General features: G+C 45.9%; 1 protein-coding gene across 3 annotated transcripts in view; it reads left to right on the forward strand.

The window, feature by feature from the left end:
- The window catches only part of foxp4 (forkhead box P4), a 95,356-nt gene that overhangs the window by 58,978 nt on the left and 17,301 nt on the right, over nucleotides 1–19,077 (forward strand). Inside the window, exons 4-10 of one of the 3 annotated variants that reach the window (XM_084349586.1) lie at nucleotides 3,431–3,553; nucleotides 6,569–6,688; nucleotides 10,417–10,555; nucleotides 13,118–13,319; nucleotides 13,817–13,915; nucleotides 15,299–15,397; nucleotides 18,949–19,036. In XM_084349586.1, coding sequence (XP_084205712.1) covers nucleotides 3,431–3,553; nucleotides 6,569–6,688; nucleotides 10,417–10,555; nucleotides 13,118–13,319; nucleotides 13,817–13,915; nucleotides 15,299–15,397; nucleotides 18,949–19,036 — 870 coding nt within the window. The remainder of the gene's footprint in view (nucleotides 1–3,430; nucleotides 3,554–6,568; nucleotides 6,689–10,416; nucleotides 10,556–13,117; nucleotides 13,320–13,816; nucleotides 13,916–15,298; nucleotides 15,398–18,948; nucleotides 19,037–19,077) is intronic. The other 2 variants (XM_084349587.1, XM_084349588.1) reach the window with 2 other exon arrangements.

The raw sequence follows: 19,077 nt of genomic DNA on the forward strand, positions 1-19,077 counted from the left end.
CCCCCCCGGCTGCTTGCTGGTTTAATATCAGATAGCCCTCCTTCCTCTCTTCCTGAGGTCTCATCTGAAATGGAAAGTGGGGCTTTCCTCCTCGTTAGAATGAAAAGTCATCAAGGGAGAGGAGGAGAGAGGGACGGAGCCTCATTGAAATGCAAGTTGCGTCCCCCCCGTCTTTCTCTCTCCTCGCTCCTCTGGGACTCCATGCCTTTCTCCTCCTTCTCCTTCCCATCTTTAGGGCGCTCCCCTCGCTCCCTCTCTTCCTTTGTTAATCAGTTAAACTCCCTCTTCAAACAACCCCTCTAATTACTCCTCCACTCTCTCTGTAAACGACAAGGCTGTCTCCCGCTTCTCCTCTCCTCTCCCTCCCTCCCTCCCTCCCTCCCTCCCTCCCTTGGCTCCCTCTCTCCAAGACAGGGGTTGACCTCTGTCAGGCAGCGACCCCTCAGCAGTGCGTGTGTGTGTGTGTGTCTGCACGTATGACCGATTCTTGCATGTTAATGATACGAGTGACATCTTAAGAATCTTTCTAATATTAGTGGTTTCACACGTGTCAAACGCCTCATGTAAAGTATTGTGCGGTTGTTTTGTCTTCGCTGTCGCAAATGTCGCCTTGAGCTCTAGGCCACACTTTCTCCTTCCAATAACCTGCTGGGTAAGGTTCCTTTCTCCTTCTGTATGACTCATCTTCACACGCACCTCTCTCTTTTACAATCATCCATCTTTTTCTTCCTCACTACACTGCAAAAACTCAAAATCTTACAAAGTGTAATTGTGAAATTTATAGTTTGTTAGTTCATTAAAACATGTCATTACACTTGATAAAAGACACAGTTTCAAGGACATATAGGATGCTTGTTTTTAGACAATTGCAAGCGAGAAAGACCTTCTATTTAACTTGTACTTATTTTCCAGTGTTTCTCCCTCCCTTCTCCTACTTTCCTTTCCTCAGCTGTGTGGATGTTATCCTTCCTTCTCCCCTGTCTCCGCTCACCCCTCCACTCAGGTCCCCCTCCCCAGCTTCACCTCTCTCCCACTAATCTACCACGCATCTCTCTCTTTTAAATTAACATGCAACACGGAAAAAAATGGGACGACAGCGGGGGAAAAAAAATTAAATGCATTTAATAAATGGCTGACTTCAAATCGCCCGGCTTTTCAGACTCTCCCTATTCACAGTCCAATGAAAGGGGAGAAATCATTCACCGGGAGAGACAAAGCCGAATGAAAATATAATTCCGCATTGTGAGGCGCTTTTGTCCCGGCCCGTCAAATCGCTAATGGCGAGGCTTTTGTTTTGTGGCGGCGCTCTCAGGCTGGCGGTGTCGTATGGCGGTGGCAACGCATGCCCCATAATCACCACGCTTTGTGATATTAGATTATAGGGGCAATTAATGGCGTCAAACCTTAACTACTCAGCATTCAGCCTGCCACACACGCGTTCAGCCTTAAACACGCGCACGTTCACACATGCACACACACACACACTTGCAGTGTAGTATATCAGCACGCGCGGACGCGCATTCGGTTTCCGGCGTCAGAGCGTCAGCCAACGCACAGAAAGGTGCTATAACTCCAGTAATTATTACGCCTGTGACTTGAAAATGTCAATGGCGGTGTGTATAAAATAGAATGTATGAGTTGTCAGGGGGGAAGAATGGGATGCACAAGAGCAATTAATTACAGCTTTTCATTTGGCAGCTTAGACTGACAAGGCCCGGCGGCGGGGGCAAGCTGGCATGACGCCAAGCGGCACCCATCACCACCCCCACCTTGCTCGCCCCGCACCCCACCGCCGCCCCATCCCCTCTGCCTGTTCCTTTACCAACTGCCACAACACCACCCTGCCTCACCCCGCTCTGACTTTGTCTTTTCTTTTTCTTCTTCTCCCTCAGCTCGAGCAGGCACACTCTTGCGCTGCAGCTCATTCATCTACACAACCCAACACTTCTTCTTTCCTACCCCAGACCCACATCTGCCCTGCCCTCTCCAACCTCCCCTTACATGTGGCCGGGAGTGTGTTTAGTTAGGGATGCCTGGTTTGATAAAGGCAGAGTGTGTGGGCTAGTGACAGACTCACAGAGAGAAAAAGAGACAGAGATGGATGGGAGGAGGAGGAGACAGGGGCCAGGTGGGGAAAGAGGGTGTTAGTATTTACGGCCAATCTTGTTTACAAAGTCAAATCAGCTCTTTACAGATTTAATTTACCAGTGACAGCTCGTCCCCTCTCTCTTGCTCTCTACCACACAATCAGCCTCCCTACCTGCCATCCCCTCAGGTGGTGAGTAGATAGACTGCTGCTCGGATGAGAGCGCCGCACACACACCGGCACTTGTGCGTGCCCACACACACACACACATGCAAGCCCACACACAGGCGCCAACATTTGACCAGGAGGGTGATTGATATTTTACCATGGAGTGAATATAGATAAATGGCCAATTTTAGAGGTGATAACTCGAGGTTGTATGTCTCTGTAAAGCAGCCATCACTTCCTCTTTACAGACAGGGTTATTTGTATTGAGAAGGCTGTATAGTTTATTGATGTGCGGGCAGTGAAAGGAGGAGAGTAAGTCTGAGCTGCTGTGCCTCTTTATCCCCCTCATTGTTGCCTCAAACCTTAATTCAGTTAATAAATACAAAAGCACTTTGTCAGCAGGATGGTTAATGTGGTTTTTCACATGTTCCGCCTGCATTTATGCGTGCACATGAGTGTCTCAGTTTCTGTTCTATGTGGTTAGTTTGTCTCCAGTGTTGCAGTGTTTGTAATCAGATTATCATCTCTGCCCATCTTTGTGTACAGTGCAGTGCATTAAGAGTGCTTGCACAACACATTCTGCAACAATCACCACGTTCCTCTCTCTGTCTCTCACCCTCTCTCTGCCTCTCTCTCTCTGTCTTTGCCTGCCTGCAGCCCTATCTTCTGAGATAGACATCTCATCAGATAGCCACTTTGTTGTTCCTTTCTTCTTAGCCAGGCTTGACTGTGTGGAAAGAGAATCGGAGGCTGTCCTAATCACGTGTTTATGGAAGCAGATAAGATTTTATATCTCACAGGGAGATTGCATATCTGTCCTTTCATCCGCCTGTTGTCACAAAAATTGCCATTTTTTTCCCCACAATGAGGAAAAGTGTCAACAAAAAAAAAAAAGAAACTTCTATTTATCTTTCTCTGATGTTGCCAGCTTTTCTAAGCCGTGACTGACACAAGAGAATGAGAGACAACACACCTCTCTCACTTTACCTGTCCATACCAGCATTCTGTACAGCCTTTATTCAGTTTGTTTGTTTTGAGCTGAGCGCTCAGTTTACAGGCACGGTCATGCACAGCGAGCTGCCAGGGCCTTTTCACACACAGCTTAACCCATTGATTGAGCCGTCCTACTTTTGGTGAGCGTGAATCATCTAACAAATGTCTGTGTGCTGTCTTTAGGTGCCCGTGTCCATGGCTATGATGAGCCCACAGATGATCACTCCTCAGCAGATGCAACAGATCCTGTCCCCCCCTCAGCTCCAGGCCCTGCTGCAGCAACAGCAGGCTCTAATGCTACAGCAGGTAAACACACACATTCACACACACAAACACCCACACACACACACACAGGTTGGACCCAGTCCCAGGCCGGCATGTTTGGATGTGTCTGTTTTAGTAGGCGCTGACACACACTGGGCGTGATTGTATCTTCTTCAATGCGCGGAGATCTTTGAAGATAAACACACATACACGTATCCACTTACACACACATTGTCATTTGGAGTACCTTCTCTTTAGCATTGTTGCTAGGACACACCTGCACACCCATACACACACACGCACTCTCACACACACACACACACACACACACACACACACACACACACACACACACACACACACACATACAGACACATACTTGTAGGCTTTCTAGCATCAGCCGGTGAGTCACAGCGATCCAGGAGTGTGTGTTGATGCCCGGCAGGTGCTAGAAGGGTTGCCATGTCGACACAAACCAATAAACACTCTTCATCTGCAACAGATCTGTCAAATACTCGGCCGCACCAACCTGCGACCTCCTGCCCACACACGCGAAACACACGGGCGACCTCGTAAAGGCTGTGAAGAGGATTATTAACCATGTGGAGATGGAGTAATTGCAGCATTGGGGACGTCTAGCAAATACATACGTACGCAGGCGAGGCCGGAGCAGACTGTAGATTTAATAAGGAGCGGTAGCTTTAGGCGAGTATAAATTGCAGTGGGAAGATCTGACAACATGTATCATAATGGAAATGTGAAATGTGCAGGCTTTCTGGAAACAGACATGCAGACGGTTAAGAACCTCTTCACCAGCTCTTTTTTTCTCTAACGAGGAAAAAGGAGACAGGGGTGGGGGGGGCAGGGGGTTGATAATGCACACTCACTCAGTCACACACACACACACACACACACACACACACACACACACTCACACACACATTACACTACCACTATTAAAACCACTGAGTTTAACATTGCTCTCCCACTTAATTAACCACAGTATGGACTTGCTCTTAGTGTATATCTGCAAATCAGGCACTTTTACACACGCGCGCGCACACACACATACAGAACAATCAACCAACATATCACTCACTGAAGCATTAAATTTCATATCCCCATGGCAATACAGCATTGTGTAAGGGTGTGTAAGTAAGGTTTACGGCCCACTGCCGCACAGCCCTTGTGTGTTTGTGCGGGCACTTTGCATGTGTGTATGCGTGTGTGTTTTTTAACCTTTAAGTTTCCCCTAACCTTTACTTATGCTCCGGCTGCTCTGCCTTTCTTTCTTGGTGTGTTCACTAAAGTCAAGGTCATGGTAATAGGCTGGAGAGGTGAGTGCCTCACTTACACATACTCTTAATGCACAGAGCCACTGAATCAAATCATTAAAAAGACCTTAATTATCACTTAATTATTCCCTCAACTCACCACTCTCCAGCCCAATGTGTGTGTGTGTGTGTGCGCGCGCGTGTGTGCATGCTTGTGTGTGCTTGCATATGCATTTGTCTGTGTGATGAGGAGGCGATCGGGGCTAGCGACGCGGAAAAGAGAGATTAACTCCGCCTAAGGAGCGATAAAAGAGAGGAGAGACAGATGGAAAAGAAGGAGCAGCAAGAAGGAATGAGTCCTGCGTTTGAAATAAATTAAGGACAAGAAGGAACGTCGTAGTACAAAAGAACGGAAAATTATGGAAAATGTAAGTTATGGCTGGGATGAGATTGAAACTGGAAACGTAAAAAGGCTTTGCACAAAAAGAGCCGGACCGTTACATTACACTGTGGCGAGGACGGGCAGTGGTGTGTAGTCGACTCGCTGTGAGGTCAGATGGATGAGAGACCGAAACAACTGCTGCGTTGTGAAGTCATTCTCCGCTGAAAAGCCTCTTTGAACATTTGATGCACCATGAAACAAAGACAAACTGCAGTCGGACACATGTACAAGCTGTTCTCAAGAGGATAACCCCCCCCTACACACACACACACACACACACACACATACACAGACACACACTGCTGTGGTCAGTGTGAGTTTTCCTGTCCGCCTCGCTCTCCTCTCAACAAGATTATAATCTTAATGGAGCTTCCTGAGTAAATTAGTGATTAGTAACTCAAACAAACAGACAAGCCGAGGCCGGTCGGAGGAGACTCTGCGTGTGTGTGTGTGTGTGTTTGCATGAGTACATTCGAATCATGAATTAATGTGTGTGTGTTTCCATAAATTAGACTCCGGTAGTTTAAAATTACTGCATTTAGCATTGCAGTCTTGTCCATTCCAGATAATATCTGCATAAGTACAGGAGAAAGGAAAGTACGATGCAGAAGAAGTTTGCTCCATCAGGCTGTGACTAAGACGATGGATGGATAACCTATAAATTACCATACATAACCTTGGGCCACTTCTAATCTGTGCATGGTTCAGAAACAGCTATTTTAAGAATTACTGATTAAAAATACACACAAATACACGCACAATCCTAGCAGGTGTTTTATGACAGCAGTACAGTAAGTGCTGGCTTAAAGTATTTCATCTCCATGTGCATTTTTTCCCTGTAGGCTTAGAATGGCCATGTTCAGTCTTGCAGACTGTGTGTGTGTGTGTACATATAAAGAGCATGCGCTTCGATTAATTTTTTCTATACTGTGCGATCATGCTTCTCCTTTACACTTACACTTTGTGCAGCGCTTGAACTCTACGTGAATAATCCCAGAAGGTTATACAGTAGCTTTGACATACACAATCACTTGACATACCACAATAGCTCCATAGCATGTCTTCAGAAGTGTCTCTCGGGGATGTGCTTGCTTGTTGTGTGCGGTTTGTCAATAAACCACATACCGCCATAACAATAAACTGCGGCCTTCACCGAGAGCGACGGCTGCATTCTTGAGACTCCCATTCAAGTAATGGAGTCTGACTATGGCAGGGCATTTCACTGTTGGAAGACTGTGGTATTGTTGAGGTTGATACAAAGTGTGTTGTGACTCCCTCGCCTCATATTTCTTCCTCCCTCTCCCCCCCCCCCTTCTCCTTCTCCTCCATGTCTGTCTCCAGTTACAGGAGTACTATAAGAAGCAGCAGGAGCAATTGCATCTCCAGCTTCTGACTCAGCAGCAGCAGCAGCAGCAGCAGCAGCAGCAGCAGCAACAGCAGCAGGCTGGGAAGCAAAAAGAGGTGAACTTCGCCAAGTGCACACTCACTCGGCTCAAGTACACTCTGAAGTGCACGAGTGCCCTTAAACGCAGTTAAAGCGGTTGACATGGCGAAGGAAAAAATTGCATCAAGGATCAGATGTATAGCATGTAGGATACATGTGTCGTCCTTTTCCTCTATTTTACTGTTGTGTGTACAAGCCTGTATCAAAAATAAGGATTAGTGAACAGGGATTTTTTTGAGGCATCAAAGGAGTGCAGTGCTAAGCCGTACGCTACCCCGCCAAAGTATTCATTTGCATGCCTTCAGCTCTAAGCCCGAGATGAAATCTCTCTGTAGGAGGGGTCCGCCACTCTTTTAATTGTCAATTAACCTCTCCAGCACGAGGAGCCTCCCTTGCTCCTCGCTTCCTGTCTCTCACACACACACAAATATGCACGAGCACGTACACTGTACCAGGTTTAACCACAGCTGTGGTACAGTAGGATAACAGGGGATCAACTAGGATCACATGGTGGCACAACAAAGAGGATCTCAATCGATCAGACAAGATTACTGTCATAACCTGTGTGTACAAAAGGTTGTGTATGTGTGTGTGTGTGTGTGTGTGTGTCTGCATGTGTATAATAGAGACATTTATGCTCCGTGAATGCTCATTCACCAAAATTACCGAACACACAGAGGACCCAGGCGAGAGACAGAAACGGGAAACGGGCCTCATGAGACTTTTCTGATAAACGCATGAGAAGACACATCCTAGATTTCTCCCCTTCTTCCTCCTCCTCACCCCCCTCTCCCAGTGGGCAGACCACCCCTCCACCCCCCTCTCCCCGCCAAACTCCTCGCCGACAGCGGTCAGCCAACTCGACCGTGACCAAAGCAAACCAGTTGTGGTTGACTCGCATGTTGAGAGGGTGTCTGAATCGCTTTCCCTTCCTCCCTTCTCCCTCTGACGCTGTCCCAGTTTTCAGGTTTGTTGTCCTGTAACAACTAGACAAGTGCAAACACTGGTCACACAAGCTACACATACATGCAGCGAGGGAGAGGCTTGATGTGTGACGGTTCACTGCACAAACACACATACACTTGGGGGAATATGGCTCCCTACAGAGCTGTATACAGCTGATATGACTATGGCCATTTCCAGCAGTCAGGGCTTTTTACAGTCGCTGCGAAGCATCAGTTGACACCAAACGACACCTTTTTAGTTGATCTGATTCTGTGACTGTTCAGAGTAGAGTTGGGCAGACCAGGTGTGGGCGAGGATTTGAACTAACTCTAGATTCCTGCAGGCCTTTAACACACCCAGAAAACAAGAGAGCAGGAAGAGACGGAGGAGACAGGGGAGGAAGGGGGGAAAGTAAAACAGTTTGTGCTCGAGTGGCTGTGACTTTTTGCCCTTTTCCCTCTTTTCTGCAATTCCTCCTCAGTCTCTTGTCTGCGTGGAAGTGATGCATTGAAAGAGAGAGTATGTATGTGTATGTTGAGTCAGTGTTTTTGTGTGTGTCGCTGTTGCATTTGGGACCGGTCAGGAGTCAGCTTAATGAAGTGACTCTGACCATCACCAGAGATGTGCGCGCGTGTATGTGTGTGTCCGTCTGCGAGTGTCCATCTACAGTATGTGTGTGTGCGTGCGTGCGTGTATCTGTCTGCGAGTGTCCTTCCATGTGTGTGTGTGTGTGCGTCTATGTGACTGGCAGGCTCAGACAGTGTGTGATGTGCTCATAAATCACATTGACAGCCTGTTACTGCGCTAGCTTTGGCCACTCAGCCACAGCTAATGTAAACAGAACACAGGCAGGCACACACACACACACACACACACACAATGTGTGTTTTAAAGAACCATAGCCATATCTCAGGAGGGAATGAAAGACGTGGAGGAGGGGGTGAAAGAAATAAAATGGACAGACAAGTAGAAAAGGAGGGGCAGGAGGGCTGGAAAGAGAGAGAAAAAGAGGAAGCAGTTCAGTTCTGATCATGATAAACTACTTTCTGCAGCAAATGAGAATTAGGCAATTCACTTCACAAGAACTGATCCATGGAAACATGACACATATTGTGACTGTTTCCTTATTATGCTGCAGTTTCAATTTAACACAGCACTATATTACAAACAAAAAACAAAAAGTGCAGGATTAGACAGCGCCGGGTTTCTTTCGTAGACTGTTACTGTTGTCGTATGTGATTGGTGACTATATAGCCTGACCTGTGACCGCTGGTTCCTATCTGAACTGCCAGGAAGCTGTGTTTGTGTTCGCAGTGACTAAAGTGTAGATAAAATTCTGGGTAGCCCGAACAATAAATTCTCTGTGATCCCACTGTGGAGTTATCACCACTTTTTGTCTACAGTAGATCCTTATCTATTTATTATACCGAAGTCCCGTGTCTGTTGAACCAAATTCACAGCATGCAAACTGTGATTTGCAACAAGAATGAATTTCCTTTTTTGTTAATTTCCACACAATTGGAAAAAATCTCATGTATTTTTTATTTTTATCTATTAATTATCTCTTTAATCTCTGTTTTCTGTGGGTAGCATTTAGGGAATATAAATTTATTTTTGTAAAAATAAATTAATCTTGAATCTAATCAAGTCCAAGGCCATAGATATAACACTACAACCCAGGCAGTGCTCGCTTTTCTGAAACATGCACCAGATTTCCAGCTAATATTAATATTATTGAAACACTTTCAGTTACAGTCATTTGAAAACTTACAAGTCCATTGAACCGTTGCATGAAAAAAGGTGTTTTCCCCATTTTTCTTTCATGAAGAACAGATTTGTGCTTACTCCTTCACACCTCCTGAACAGCCCCCTCCCACACACAAACACACTGCCATCACACATCTTCTCCCCAGGCACCAAGTCTGAAAGGAAGTGACCTTCCTGCCCTTCCTGTGAGCTCCTCTCTGTTCAAAGAGTTCCAGGCTGCCACTCTCTCTCACACACACACTTGCACACACAATGAGCAGTTCCTCAAGTTGTATTTATTTATTTTTCCCCTCCTCTAGTTATCTGCGAGAGATAAAGTCCACCTCTCTCGGGGGTTGGTCAGGGGGGACTTCAAACGGCGCAGCACAGGCCAGGTCTGCCCCAGACTGAGAGAGCAGGAAAGGGGACATTTATCACCGTAACACACACCGACATTATCGCCACGCGCCGTGTAGTCTCTCCCACTCATTCCCTTCTCCTCCTTCTCTTCATCCTCGGGGTGTTCACAGCTTGGCTTCAGGCTTTTTTTTTTTTTTTTTTTTTAGTTCTCCTACAGGATTAATTTTCTGCACTCAGGCCTCAAAGTTCTCACTTTGTTTTTCAGCAGGAGACAGTCAACCTTTACGTATATCATCGTCACTTAATTTATTTTATGTGGCGTTTAATTCACTTTATACTTGAATTTGTTTAGATTGAATGATGTAATGGGACAAGCAGACCAGTTGAAATGATAATAACGGACAAGGCCTTTATCTTAAATATTAAAAGAAAAAACTAAAGATCAATCAGAGCAACTGTCACAGTCTGGCATTTAATACAAAACTAGCATCGAAAAATGTGACACTTAAATAAAATGTGAGTATTCGACTCTGATTTCAGCAGGCCTGAACCGGCTTAGTATACTTTCATGGTTTGATGTTCCCATTTTATGCCAAAAAGAACATGAGTGTTTACTACAAACAAATTACTTTTTAAGTAATACCTAACTTTCCTACTTTTTCTACCCTCTGTGTCTCTGTCTTTTGGCTCCCAGCAGTTAGGCAGTAAGCAGTTGGCCTTCCAGCAGCAGCTGATCCAGATGCAGCAGCTTCAGCAGCAGCACATCCTCAACCTCCAGAGACAAGGCCTGGTCCCAATGCAGCCCACCGCCACCATGCAGTCTCTGCAGCAAGGTACGTGTACGCACGCACGCTCAAATTCGTATATGCAAACAGATCCTGACAAACATGCATGCACACATGGTCATAACTGAGCAGGCGCGCACACAGGCCTGTACCCAGTGCCGCATGTGAAGCCTGTTAAGTTAATCAGCCTATAAAAGATAAAAGGAAACCTGATTGGTGGGTTTGTGGAAGGTACTCATTTGGATAATAGGTAAAATATGCCACTAAGCCCCCTGCTTGGAGTGTGTGCACGTGCTTGTGTGAGTCTGTGCATGCTCGTGTGTGTGTGTACTTGAGAATAGCCAGACACAAGAGCATCATCGTTCTGCTATTGCTGCGCCCACTGGAGTTTCTCTTTTTGTTCCTATATGTAACTTCTCACGCAGTCCCTTCATTTTGTCAGCATGGTTTTACAACAATATGAGTCGACTGTTGACTGGCCCGCCCTCAGCGAACATGCGTGTATGTGCGTGTGTGTGTCCTAATGTCTAACACACTCGTGCACGCTATCTCACACACAGGGAATGCTTTAGGGGCTCTAAAGTGGCCGTAACATTGCTAAAGCGCTGACTGAGTTGACCAAACAGGCCAGTTTCCTTCCCTCCGTCTGTCTGACATCTCACTTTTTTTCATGTGCACACTCATGTGAACTCACACGCATGCACACACACACACTACTTTACTTTGTAATCGGAACCTGACAAACAAAAATAAACCCAATCAAATCAATTTGATTTCTAAAACTTTCATTTCAAACAAGCTTAGTGCAGCACACAAAAACTTGCACGGACACTTTAATGTGATTTGTGCCTGTGTGTGTTTATGTGTTTTTGTGCCAGTGTTGCCAGTTAACTAAGAGAGTGAAAAAAAAAAAGATGCAGATTGAATACAAATGAAAAGAAAGAGGCAACAGTTTTGGATAGAAAAGTATTATTTTTCAGACAGTTAGCTTTGGCATCTCCTTCTCTTTCTCTTCCTCTCTCCCTCCGTATCGGGGTGGAATTTCCCTGCAGTGTGAAAGAGCCGGTCCATTGTGACGGCTCAGCCAGGCGTGAGCCAGAGCATTCCTCTGGCCAGCCATGCCACACAAACACACAAACACACATGCATAAACACTTGCACCTATGCACACAACTGCACACACTATTGCCCCGCCTCAAAGGGCCGTTGTGTCCGGTGACTAGTTGGTGGGGGGGTGGGGTGACATGAGGGGGTCCTGCTTTAGTTGTTGTTTATTTCTTTTCCTGCAGTAAGATGGAGGCACTCCTTAGATATCCAAGTTTATGGATAAAATCAAGCTACCTTTTTTAGAATTGTTTTTCCAAGCACAGACCGAGCATTGGGAGTGCGTAACAGTTTCCTCACTCCTTTACAAAAACACTATTAGGTTTGACTTCATCCTGTTAGACCGCACCTTCTAAAGTAACGTCTCATTTGTCTGCACACATCAGTGTGAAATAAAAAATGACCCGAGCAGCCAGATGTGGGTGTGAGCGGTTAACGGTTAGCAGGAGCGCCCTCATCATCCTCTAAAATTCGTTATATCTGTCAACACCAGCAGGAAGATATTGTGAGGATACACATTTTACACCTGAATACACACAAGTTCAGGATACACATTTTTTCTTTACAAAGATTGCTTGCTTTACCCTCATCAGTAAACTGCTGACTTTAACCAGAATCTTTTTTTTCCCTTTAAAGTTACATTTTGGGGATTTTTAATTGAGCCGATGTAGTATGCACTAATCTGATGAGTAAAAAGAGGAAGCACTTCTAACAAACCCTTGACTGTTTTACACTTTCACTCTCTGGGCGTGTCCACAGATTGGTCGGGTTTCTTGGATAATACACGCACACACACACGCACACACAAACACACCGACAGAAATCTATGCTCACACCGCCTCATTCCTCCAGAGTGAGAACTTTTGTTTTGGCGGGACCACAGAAGAATGCAGACAAAGCAGACATAATATTTGGATTGCTGCGAGGACTGCGTATGTGTGTGCATGTGCAGATGTACGTGTGTGCGGCTACACGCGTGCGTGCGTGCAAGCGTGCATGGTCAGATCCATTGGAGAAGGCTGTGGCATTTTAGGCGTCTCTCGCACTGTGAAATTGGAGCAGAAATAACAAAGCTGCGACTAGAAAGAACTCAAAGTGGTGCGCCCACCCTGTTCAGACAAATAGTGGTAGTGACAGGAGCAGTGGTGCTGGCGGACAGGAGCAATTGCCAGCAGAGATTAGGAAATAGTTGAGGAATAGTAGATATCTGGAAAAATAACAAAAACATGCAGGATTTAACCTCTTGTCTGTTTTAGTTTGTCCTGTTTTCCTCTCTTAACCGCTCCCAGGGGACTCTAATAGTTTCTTTTATGTGCATTAGAATAGTTAGTCAAGCCCTCTTTGGCATCAGTTTATTTCAGTGTGTGTAAGTGTGTGTGTGGGTGGTATTGTGCAGTAAGTCTCATCTGTCTTATAAATCACCATATCTCTTCTAAGTTTTGTCTGAATTAATTTAAATATCCTATAACAACTTTTGCACTGAACATGTGCTTTCCCTCTCTCCAGCGATGTGTCCGTCAGACCTCCAACAGCTGTGGAAGGAGGTGTCAGGGGTGCAGAGCAGTGAGGAGGCCCTGAAACAGGCCGAGGGCCTGGACTTGAGCACCAACAGCTCCAATTCTACCTCAGCCTTCCCCAAAGCTGCCAGCGCTCACATCTCACTGCACAGCCTGGCCAATGGACAGAGCCACACCCCAAAGAGAGACAGGTACAGTGATGTCAAAACACTTAAAATATCCACACTGTGACGGTGTGCGTGTGTCCTCCGTGTGACCCATAGCGTCTCTAACTCGCACACACTTGTTATGTCATTTTCGGTCTTTTAACTCTTAGCTCTTCTTCCATACCTACGCACGTAAACAAAAAATATGCACACGCAGCATATCACACATCACCCGGGTGTAAAGGTCTGTCAGCTCATTTGATAGGAGGTGTGTTGGCTTCAGTATGTCCTGCTAGTGTGCTGTCAACCACATGCCAGTATAATATAGAGGAGAGGAGGGCAGAGGAGAGGATGGTGGATGCAGGCCACCTGGTAGAAAATGTGAATTACAAGTTGGAGTCATCTGTATTTGCAGATTTAAATTTACCTCAGAGAAAACTGTGCTGACATATCAGATTCATGCGCTACGCACACTGTATGAGGGCTGTGTTGTTCCGTGGCTGCTTGTGTCGGCTGCTCACTGGCTTGTCTCCGTCTTTAAGAGCCAGACTGTTTGAGTGGATATCCTCCTTCACCAAGGCAGACAGCGGAGATGACCATGTCCCCCTTTACCCCAAAGGCAGCCAACCCCCCAGCAGCCAGTGAGTAGCATTCACACACTCAAACATACACACACACAAGTGGATAAGACGGAGACAGAAGTGCGCACTATTGGAGGGTGGTCTGCGGAGACTCGTAGCACTGATTCACTGCTTGCTCCAGGGGCTTTGTCGACCTCTGACCTCATTTTGGAGGGGGTCAGGGTGAGTGTGCATGTACTAATTAAAAGAGCCTCTATTAGTTGATCATACATGTCTAACACTGTCATACTGCAGCTGCAGTGGGCTGCAGAGTTGGCTTAAGTAGGAGTATGAAGGGGGTAGCATTAGCGTGTTAGCCTGCTAAGCTAATGCATGGCTGATGTGGAGGAGAATGTGGTTGCCAGCAGTTTGTCATGTCTGCTGTCTGAGCTGCTTCTGAGTTGACTCAACCACAGCCAGCGCACACACACACACACACACACACACACACACACACACGCACAAGTCCCAACCTCAGCCAGCACATATGATCAGGAAGAGGCGAAAAAGCGAAGGGAGAGAAGGAGAGGGAGACATGTTTCCATCTGCGAGACAAATGGTTTTTGTTAGACAACCTTCTGATGTTGATTTGGGAGAATCCCCATCCCAGTCCACACACACACACACACGCACATGCACACACATGCGCACACACAAGTACACACACATACAAATACACACATACACAGTCATGTAAATATATGTGGAGACAGCAGTCGCCGGCGAAGGTCCAGGTCTGAACCACATCTGCTACTGGACCTGCCACACACACACTCACACACATGCACACGCACAGATACAGTTATTTTACCCTGGGCCCAAACCAAACCTGGCCTAGTCTTTCATCGCCACACACACTAACAACAAACACACACACACGCATAAATATGCACAGAAATACACACAAGAAAACACACACGCGCACAAGCTCACCACAAAAGAACAACCAGCACATGACGGCAGCCGCCGCCAATCAGTCATGGCTGGTTGGTCCTGTGCCGACTCTCTGTCAACTCCTGAAACGTAAGAACACACACCAACACTAACAGACACACATGCACAACACATACGCCAAGGACAGAAAGACAGGTCATGGACTTAAAGTATGCGCCTCTGAGGTTGCTGGATCGATTCCCTTATTCGCCTGGCTTCTGTAACTGACCCCACTCTGCTCCATCCTCCTTTCTCTGCACTTGGCTCTGTGAACTGCACAAACTAATGACTGCTAACCAGACTCAGATGGCTGCTGTAGTGATGCTTCTGCTGCTGCGCTTAGTTTTGCATGTGTGAGAGAGATGCTTTGCTTCTTATGCTGAGAAAGAAACCGCTTTTATTTGGTGTATATTTTATAAACATAGCAACATATGAAAAAAAATCTGTTTTACTGTCTGTCTCTCCCCGCAGTCACGAGGAGCATGCCGGCTCCCATCCACTCTATGGCCACGGAGAGTGTAAGTGGCCTGGCTGTGAAGCACTGTGTGAGGACATGGGACAGTTCATCAAGTAAGTTGTGATGATATGATGTGCAGGTTGGGGATACAGATGAAAATAATGCACCACACAATGAAAAGCTGTTGAGTTGAACTGAGTTACCTGCCTGCATACTGTATATTTAATACTGCAGCTACTGTAGAAGAATGCCAAACCATCTAAATATATTATACAAACTCTGTTATATTTTATGTCATATTAAAGGTGCAATATGTAAGAATTGGCCACCTGTCGAATTCATACTCAAAACAAATAGGAGGCAACATGTCACCAGAGTTACTGCTAACTGTAGCTGCCATTAGCTGGCCAGCTCCAAGAGAAGTGCAGCTAGCAGTTGCCCCAAGCTGGGAGCTTAGAGCAACAGGACCTGTTGGTGTTTACACCGCTATCACAGGAGCTTCAGACTGGGATGGGCTGGGGCTAGCTAGTTAGCATGCTAACTTCAGTAGATATCTCTGCAACGCAAAACACGGACTTCATAACTTCAGAACTGTTACTTCTTCACATTTTGTTGATGATTTTAGTTGATCTTTTTTCACTAAAATTCTTACACACTGCACCTGAAAAATAGACCCAGCATGACAGTAAAACAGCACATCGTATATACACACGAGAAATGTACAAAGCTGCATACTGTACACTTATCTGTCAGGTCATAGACGCTGCTCAGTACATGGAGCTTAATCAGAGCAACTTGAAGATCACATGACCAGAGCATTGTCAACTATCATAATTTAATGTACTAACAGGAAGAAAACAGCAAAAGGAAAGTGTAAGCTAACTCATTTAGACACGTGTCTGCTAATCTAAAAAGATGATAATATTTAATGTCAATGAAACAATAACAATATCACAGCAAAAGCGAGACCAAGCAAAAGAGTATCCACGAGTTTCTTGGGGAGGTTACCAGGGACACATTTATGGATGATACTTACTGTGCTTGTTGGAACTAGCTTAAGTAACAAAGTATCATAATAACGGACGCATCGGCTGCGCTTTTAAGGCTTTGGAAGTGTAGAAGAAGCAATAAGAAGTGATAGTAGCAGTGCCAGTAGTCCTGTTTAAGTGACTCTTGGATGAAAGAAACTTATTTTCCGAGTTCTCAATTTCAGGTGACGCTGTGCAGACTTCTGCAAACACACTTCAATCTCATTGACCGCAAACGAGGTTTAAGACCACTTGAATTAAAGTTTCCTCCCGTTTACTTCAAAAGGCTCCTTCTCAGATTCAGATCAACAGTAGGAACGAAAGATGAAAGCATAATGAAGAGAAGCCACAGTTTAGTTTGTGCCAAATGTGTGTCAGTCATGCACATCACTGGGGTTTCGCATTAACGCACTAATTCATCTGTTGCGATCTGTTACATCACATTTGTCCTGAGGCACACGCATGCACACACACACAAACACACAGGTGCACACGTAGAATCAACATGCGTGTAAATTGTTTTATCGAGGAATTCTTCTTCTGCCACGCTCGCGATATTCTAACTTTAATGCAGGCAAACGTAAGCGTTGTAAATATGTTAAGATTCATTTTATTGGTGTGTGTTGACTGTGTGTGTGTGTGTGTGTTTTACATGCTTTTTCTCATAAAGGTCAAACAAATTGTTTCGTTGCTTTTGTAGTTTTGTGTGCTTCTTTCTCTTTCCACACAAAGTCATCAAACAACTCCTCCTCCCCTTTTGCATCCATCATGTTATTTGCCAGTTTGGAGTCACTGGGGTATGCTGATGGAGTCTCTGGCCTTGACATTCAGTTACCTCCTCCTCTGTCACACACACACACACACACATACACACAACACAGCGGACTTCCCCATGGCACTATGGCTGCTAACGAAGGCTTCACAGGCCTCTAATGAAGCCCTAAACAAACTCGCACTCTCATTATCTATGTGGAACTCTTAGCTATTTGAACAACGGAGATATTAATAAGCTTGGGTGATGAAATACGTACACACACACACACACATAATCACAGAAGTGTGCGTGGTGATTGTGATGGCATCGGACAGTCAGATCAAAGCATGCAGGCAGGCTGGGAAAGTTTGGAGAGGAAAGCTGTTGTTTGGTGTCTCATTTCACGTAGCCCCGGGGCAGATGGAAGGAGAAAGAGAGATAGAGTGAAAGAGAGTGTGTGTGTGTAGGAGAGAGAGGGAGATGAAAAAAAAAAAATCGAGGCAGTGACAGATAATGCCGTCAGTTCGACAGTGCGCTCCCTTCCAGCCAGCCTTAGTCATCGCCCCAGGAGGGAAAAGGGTAGAGCAGAAGAACAGAGGAGGGAGACACTCCACTATTTCAAGCCTTTCTTCTCCTCTCGTCTCCCCTCCCTCCTCCAGTTCTCTGGTATAATACTCTGGCTGTGGTCGCTGGAGCTGGGTGTAATGTGGGTTAAAGCCTTGTCTGCCAGCACTCAGAGGAGTAAACAGAGCCTCATTGTCGGGACACAACGAAAAAAAAAACCCTGCTACTGTTTATGGCCCGGCTATAGAGAGAGGGGAGGGTTTTCGGGGGGCAGATTTGGATGTTGGAATGAGTGTGAATCATAGGCATTTGGGGAGTTGCGGGGGAAGAAGAGTGGGAAGGGGAGAGGGAAGAGTGGACAGGAGTGCGAGTGAGGAAGAGGGAGAGAGGGCTTTCGAGAGAGTGAAAGAAAGCGAGGGGTGAGATCATGTTTTTGTTATTATTATCGTGCACTTGTGTTGAGCCGTCTATCTGCCTGGATTAGCCACGCCATGACATCATTGTTTTTGTTTCATTTCTAGCCTTCGCCTGATATTGCCTAACTTTCTCCTTTCTTAAAGACACACACACAGACTCGCGTAGACTCATACGTCTCCTTGTGTAATATACATTTCCACAATAAACAAGTCAGGAAAGCGGCTTTATGAAGATTACTCAGATTACAAGTTAACACCGCAGGATATCGCAAAACTTTCTCTGATTTCCCGGCACACACACTCATGCACACACACACACCGGGCAGGCAGCGGCAACCTGTGAATAACCTTGGCGATGACAGAGGAGAGAGAAAAGGGATGGAGGAAGGGAGAGTAGGGAGGGGTGGGCTGGGAAAGATCAGAAGGTCCTGGGTCCTCCCACATAGGAGGAAACAAACAGCGCCACCATTCACACATACACACACACGTCCATGCACACACACACACATGCGCACCAGTGTTATTACGTGGAGTTTAGCTGACAGAAAGTCTTCAGATAAGGCTTTGTGCGATAACACATGAGCTCATATCCAGGTGGTTGTCTTGGATCATGGCTCGCTGAGCACCAATGAAGTATACACACACAAAACACAGCTGCTGCGTCCCTCACTAGACAAAATAAACTTCCAAGATTGTGATTTATTTTCATAGCGCCGAAACAGCTCATAACTCAGTTTAAATAAAAGCAAAAGAGCCGAGTTTTGTTACTTCATCATTCAGGAACTGTGAATCAGTTTAATAAGGATCCTGTTGACTCAGTGTGGCTTAAAAGTAGTCTCTGAATTGAGACAGGTTTCGTCTTGATGCTCCTTTTATTAACTTGAGTTTTTTTTCGTCTCTAGGCACTTGAACAATGAGCACGCCCTAGATGACCGCAGCACCGCTCAATGCCGAGTCCAGATGCAGGTGGTTCAGCAGCTGGAGATACAGGTGAGTCACGCACACATTCGCGCACAGACACTTAATTTTCA

The sequence above is a fragment of the Pagrus pagrus genome (genome assembly GCF_965226575.1).
Source record: "Pagrus pagrus genome assembly, chromosome: 3".
Lineage (NCBI taxonomy): Eukaryota > Metazoa > Chordata > Actinopteri > Spariformes > Sparidae > Pagrus > Pagrus pagrus.